This window comes from Lactuca saligna, chromosome 3 (assembly GCF_052625555.1).
Source record: "Lactuca saligna cultivar CGN05327 chromosome 3, ASM5262555v1, whole genome shotgun sequence".
Taxonomy (NCBI): Eukaryota; Viridiplantae; Streptophyta; class Magnoliopsida; order Asterales; family Asteraceae; genus Lactuca; species Lactuca saligna.
The window spans coordinates 169,802,945-169,809,624 of record NC_136419.1 but is presented as its reverse complement, the minus strand read 5'-3'; the positions used below and the strand labels follow the sequence as shown (position 1 = coordinate 169,809,624).

Sequence of the window (6,680 nt, the reverse complement as noted above, 5' to 3'; positions counted from 1 at the left end):
ATACCAATCTGTCACACCCCCAAACCAAGGATGGCGGAAACGTCTGGGGGTGGAGGACTTCATGTACAGTATCACAACAACGTGTATAATAGTGCTCAAAGTAAAAACAACCACCATAAATATAATTGCAAAAGTTACACCAAAGTATATGTTTACATGTTTCAAAAGCAATTACATTATGATGACAAAATAAATTTGTTGACGGTTTAGCGTCCCATCCTCAAAGCGATGAAGTTTGCCTGTTTCACTGACTTCCTGAGAATACAAGTAGTTTTAAAGAGTGTCAACACAAAGGTTGGTGAGTTCATAAGAGTTTTGTTTGAAGTAGAAACCGTTTTTCCTTGTAAAATCGATTTAGTTTGATTTCCAGAAAATCCAATATTTTCTTAGTTAAGTATGAATAGAAATAATCCTGCATGATGCATTAATGAACCCTAGAGTAATCCGTAGAGTTCCTCTATAATCGTCCAACATATATAAGTTATATAAGGTTTAACTTAGATAAAACGTTGAATATAGTGGGTCTGCCCCAGGTCCACAACCCAACGAGGAACAGGAGATGAGGCGGGCACCACCAATTCTAGGCCAATCAAGACTAAACTCTTATATGACTCAAACATATACGCTCAGCGACCATAGTTGAAGTCTAACAATTCTAGAGGAAATATAGTTTAATATCATAATAACTTTGTATAGAGACCCGGTACTTTGTATCTGTACCCCTTTTTGTATAGAGACCCGGTACTTTGTATTTGTACCCATAGAGATAAAAGGTGATTTTAAATCAACATAAAACTCATTTAGGTTTTTAAAAATAAAATCCCGTAAACTTATGGATTGTTCCCTATGTGAGCCGTTATAATCATACTATGACTATGTGAACCTGCCACGACGTTCTCAGTGTCGCGAAAAATGAAATGACATTTGTCACCCGTAGACCTGCAGATCCCACTGTAGCTAGCAGCGAGGTGTGGGGTGTCAATCCCAATATAGATCTATATACAAGTATCACGTTCTCCCTCCAGGAGATTCTGATTATAACTACCAGGAATTATATCCCGCACTCGGACGTACGGGGAGAGAGATAGAGAAACTCACAATATAGGATAACAAGTTTACGTGAAATGTGTGTGAAAATAAATATTTCTTGTATGAATGTACCCTTCTTGTACGAGTGCGTAGAGTGATGTATCATAAACTATACCTATTATAGTTTATCTAAAATGTATGTACTATGTATGAACTCTTTTATGGAAAAGTATTAGTGTAGTGAATTTATCGAACTCTTTTCATAGTTTAATAGTGCGTGTTCCAAAATGAATGAATAATATTTAATATGAATGTTTTAGTTTCAGTCTATAATGATAAACTAGCAAGAAAACTCATTCAAATATTAGAACTTATGATTATACACTTTGCTCAACATAATACAAAGTGTTATGATATTTACATGCTGTTGGCAAAATTTAGCAATTCTGCCCTGTTTTGGAAAAATCATAGAAAAATCATACGAAGTCGAAAACTAGATCCGTAAATTCTGAGAGTTCACAAAATGTGTCTAGTTTGCTCATAATTTTTATCACAATTTATAATGACCTCTAACTTGGGTGAAAAAGTCCATAATCACAGACTGGTCCGGATTGTTGTTTGAAATGATAGGCAGTTTTGTAAAAATCACCATAAATTGTAGAAAAATCGTATGGAGATGTGCAAGTAGCCATTTTAAAGCTAAAAACTTGATCTATTTGCACCTTGTACAGTTTTGAAAACAAAAATAGTTAAGATGCCCAAAACAGTCCGTGAATGGAGTTGAACTTTTCTGATGAAGGCTGTTAGAAAAATCTAGTTATGTTCTTAGTGTCTTAACTTGTATCCCCCCCCCTGAAAACTTGAGAAAACATGAAAATGTAGGGGTATGAACTCACCTTGAGTGATTTCAGTAGATACGTGTTGAAGATGGAAAGTGTTCAACCCAAGAACACTTGAAGAATCACTTGAAGATTCGAAGCTCTAACACAATTATGAGAGAGTTTGTCTAAGATATCCATGATTTGAGTGGAAATAAATGAGATAATCATAAAGAGAATGGATTATGCTTACCAAATGTGGAGGAAAAACTCAAGATCAGCCCTTGAATCTCGAATTTCTAGAGAGAGAAAGTGAGAGAGGAAAGAGTTTGATCTTCTTGTGAAATGAGAGCAAAATGAGGGAAATGAGGAGAGAGGATGAATAATCAGTCCTCAAAAACTCGGGAAGAGGGTTAATTGAGTGGGAAAAGACGTTGATGTGACCTAGGTAAGGTGGGGAGGCATGGTTGGTCAGAGAGTGGGTGTGGGGCGGTTGCTTGTGACTGCGGATCAATAACACTACTTTGAATGCGAAGTTGGATTTAGCTTTGCTATAAGTTTCAATCGATTTTGAGAGTATTGTTCGCATTTGTATGAGTGTAGTCGATGAATTGATAAAGCTAGAACATATGAGTTTTGATTCGCAATTGGATTGATGATTGAGGGATGATTCGTGAAGAAAAACGCGAAGTCAAGGACTATGAAATTGTTGTTTTGCAAGAATTTAAAAAAAACTCGATTGTGGAGTTGTTGATGCTCATTTTGCGAAAGTAAAACAATCGAGTGTTCGCATCTATGAATCAACTTGAAGTCAATTGGGTTAATATTCGCATATGGGTTCAACATATGAATTTTTGATTTCGCAAGTTTAGAGTTCAAGAACTAAACTGTATTCGCATCTGGAATGAAAATTTTGTGAATCGCATTTGATTGATTAGGTTAAAATGCGAAGGGATGCGAAGGGTGTAAGAATGAAGATGCGAAAGTGATTAATGCGAAGGGATGCGAAGGGTGTAAGAATGAAGATGCGAAAGTGATTAATGCGAAGGGATGCGAAGTATTTCACAGTAGAATGCGAATTGGGGAAGAAAACAGAAGATTTCAAATATTGTCCCTGGAGTTTCGCATTTTTTTTTTTTTTTGGAAATAAATACTCAACTTCGCAAATGGGGTCATAAAATGATGAAATTGCAGAAGAGTTTCGCATTTTTTGGAAATAAATACTCAACTTCGCAAATGGGGTCATAAAATGATGAAATTGCAGAAGAGTTTCGCATTTTTGGAAATATAAATGAGAATATATCTTTTGTTGTTTTAATTAAGGAAATAAATATTTTATATGAATACTCACCAGGAAAAACGCATATCATACATTCCCGATGAGTATGCATCATTGTTTTATCAGTTTGGCTCGCCACGTACTACAGTTTTTAGGTTAAAGAGATCTAGTTGTACGTACTTTTCGATTCATGTTTTCTTATTAGAGTAGTGGGTTGTTTAGTAAATACTGAACGTAAGTCCAAGTACACAAGGGTTAGTTGAGCTGAGAGGTTTGACTTGTTGACTTTATTTGACTTTGAATTGACTAGAATTTGACGGTTGTCACATATGTGTGTAGTCGTCACTATTTAATAAACATCCATTTCTTTTAATGTATGTTGTTTCCTCAATAGCCAGTACATAATACGACATAAAATAAATAACTAATACATAATACGCCATAAAATATAAATGAGGTACATAAATAACTAATACATAATACGACATAAAATATAAACAGGGTTCATGGATAACTAATACGTAACACGACACTAAAATAAAAACGGGGTACATAAAAAACTAATACATAATACTACATAAAATATAAAGGTGCTAACAAGACCACCGTTTCATTTGGTATTTCCCAATGCACATGTGATGGTATAGTATTCCCCAACTCGGATCCATATGCAAGTCGATACACATAATTAGTGAACTTGTAATCAACCATTCTGTTAATGGATTCAGATGTACGGGTTCTTAGACATGCTATAGCGTGGGGACATGGTATACCGCTTTTTGCCATTTACCACAACTACATAACCTTTGTTCAAGTTGTACGTTGGTGGTGGCAAAATTGTCATCGACTTCAAATGTATCCCCATACAAACGTCTTGCATTCCAATTATAAGACTTGTTGACACATTTTTGAACCTTACTCTCAACGTAATGGGTCAACCCACCAGACAACCTCCCTGTAAAATTTGATATTTTAATAAAAATAATAGCACAATAAAAAAAACTAAATATAACAATCTCCCTTACCCGCCATTTCGGCCCGTTCAGCATACTTTGATTGTATCGACGTGGTGATTAACTCAATTATCATTGTTATAGGAAACTCACGTGTGGATATAATTTGCAAAATTTCAGGGACGTCAATCGATTTAACATTGTAACGTATTTTTGGGAAAAATGCTCGTGTGCATTTTGAAATCGGTATATCGTCAAGCCAGTAAATTGGACTCCTAAGCAAGGTGAAGAAAGGTGATTTCCTACATGCACTTTGCAACCTTTCCAAACATAAGTAAAAATCATCAACGCTATATGCATTGCATGAGTTCCAAAACAACGATTCGACTTCCGTATTGTTATGTCCGACAGAGTCACGTATCTTTCGAGCTATATCTTTAGGAAAATATCCATGATAGGAATCCGGGTAGGCACTATGAACACCACAGTCTATTTTATCACACAGGTTGCTTATGAAACCAACCTCTATGTCCTCACCTAAACAATCTTTTAACCTCATCATGAACCATCTCCATGATTCTTCACACTCTAAGGTTCCTAAACCAATTGCTAAGAGTAGTGGTTCATGATTTCCATCTAAAGCCACTGCGAAGTACATTGTTGTCAGATAGCTCCTAATAAGGGGTAAATAACCTACATATATCAGCGGTATCATGCACCTAAGGAAGGTACGAATCTACATAAAAACGAATACATATTAGTGATGAGTAAAAACTAATCGAGATACATTACCATGAAATATGATATAACTCAATAAAAGAAGTATGTTATACTACGCAACCTAAAGGCACAAAACAGAATTGAAAGCGGTTGGTATCGGTTTTCTTAATGGCTGTGAAGGTATTATGATTTATTCTTTGAAGGTTATGTAAGAAAATTGGTAGTTGAGGAAAGCTTCTTTCGCTGTAAGTACTCATTTTCAAAACCGATGAAAGTGCTCTACAATCATCACACAAATGCAATATCAATAAAATGCGATTATAAATAGAAAATATTGTATCTCTACTGTTCAAAATTCATAGTTTAACCTTTTAAATTAATAGTCAAACCAGTTCATTTCATAGTCAAATTTCACTGACCGACATGACAATACTACAGAATGTACTTGCCTGGATTTTGTAGTTCAACTTTTTAAATTCATAGTCAAACCATTTGATTTCATAGTCAAATTTCACTGACCGACATGACAATACTACAGAATGTACTTGTCTGGATTTTGTAGTTCAACCTTTTGAATTCATAGTCAAACCAGTTCATTTCATAGTCAAATTTCACTGACCAACAAGACAATACTACCGAATGTACTTGTCTGGATTTCGTAGTTCAACTTTTTGATCTCATAGTCAAACCAGTTCATTTCATAGTAAAAAAGAATTGTCTGTAATATGACTTCTTCTATAAATGGGTGTCACTCAGTATGAAAATTTTATCTGAGAAAGCAACTCTTATTTATAAGAAAAACAAGGCTACTGGCATACTGCAATTGAGGAGGAGAACGTATCGTTAGGATTTCAAGAACAACTAAAAACCCAGGAAGATTGTTTTACGCTTGCCCATATTTGGTATCATGTTGTTAACGTCATTCAAATTTAAACCCTCATGTTTACATGACAAAAAATTATTTTCTTACTGTCAATGTTAAATTTAACAGGGACCAAAATGCGGGTTTATCAGTTGGGTTGATGAAGAGAAGGACCAATCATCTATGGTAATAGCTAAAGTAGCTAACTCTAATAAGCTCTTTCAATCAGAAAATAAGAAGTTGAAGATAGCGTTGATTTGTAGTTGGGTGTTGATCTTGGCAGTTCTTGTTTACAAGTTGTAAGCTTTTTAATATTGTTTTTATGGTTTTAAAGTTGTTAGGTCAATAAATTGTTGTATTTGTACTTACGTTTAGAACAGTGTACTTGTAACGTTAAAACAAATGTTGTAGTCCTTCTTATGTTGTATGTATTCATAAGTTATTAGTAGGTCATTAATTTGTTGTAATTGTCGTAACGTTAAATTTTTTTGCCATCCATTCACGAAACTGTAAAAATAAACTAATAATCATATCCAACATTAATCTAGATATACAATTATATAATCCAACTACATAGGCCCAAGACTAGACCCCCAAAAATTTTTTGCCATCCGTTGACGGAACTCTAAAGTTGCGTTCTTTGGGTCAATAAGAACACGTATTGGTTGACCTGAAACGAATAGCTCCATAAACATACAAACAAAAACACCGCAATCTTTGAAATGACTACTTTGTTGGGGAACATTTTCTTCATAAATGAATTGCATATTCAATGGAATCCTTGGGATGTTCCTCCGGGCCCAATACTTAATCTTGTCCAAATAATTTGTCACCGGACGTTCAAATTTGGAAAAGATTCCTTCAGAGTTGAATTTTTCATAAGCCCCTCTACCAAGACTGTCATAAATATGCACTTCCATTGACGCTAATCGTAATTCCCCAAATAGCCAATGATTAGGGGATGAATGAATCGGCAATAAGACCTGTATACGGATCATAAAATAAAATTATGTTTTTTT

The 6,680-nt window shown here is 34.7% G+C and overlaps 1 protein-coding gene and 1 long non-coding RNA gene across 2 annotated transcripts; both read right to left on the bottom strand.

Annotated features, from left to right (window-relative positions):
- Positions 1–119: 119 nt before the first annotated feature.
- LOC145034028 (uncharacterized) lies at positions 120–2,539 on the bottom strand. Its single transcript, XR_013677840.1, has 3 exons — positions 2,101–2,539; positions 1,926–2,010; positions 120–255 (listed from the first exon to the last, which is right to left on the bottom strand). It is a non-coding gene; the product is annotated as an uncharacterized LOC145034028 (long non-coding RNA).
- A 1,336-nt stretch (positions 2,540–3,875) lies between these two features.
- Positions 3,876–4,737, bottom strand: LOC145036149 (uncharacterized). Its single transcript, XM_078984619.1, has 2 exons — positions 4,152–4,737; positions 3,876–4,081 (listed from the first exon to the last, which is right to left on the bottom strand). The coding sequence occupies exons 1-2, from the start codon at positions 4,735–4,737 to the stop codon at positions 3,876–3,878; spliced, it is 792 nt and encodes a 263-aa protein (XP_078840745.1).
- Positions 4,738–6,680: the final 1,943 nt, after the last annotated feature.

What these genes read in the sequence shown, in the direction of transcription:
- LOC145036149 (XM_078984619.1), bottom strand. Translation starts at nt 4,737, where the DNA reads ATGTACTTCGCAGTGGCTTTAGATGGAAATCATGAACCACTACTCTTA. An exon ending in TGAACGGGCCGAAATGGCGG is followed by an intron (nt 4,082 to 4,151) that starts GTAAGGGAGATT and finishes CAAATTTTACAG; the next exon opens with GGAGGTTGTCTGGTGGGTTG.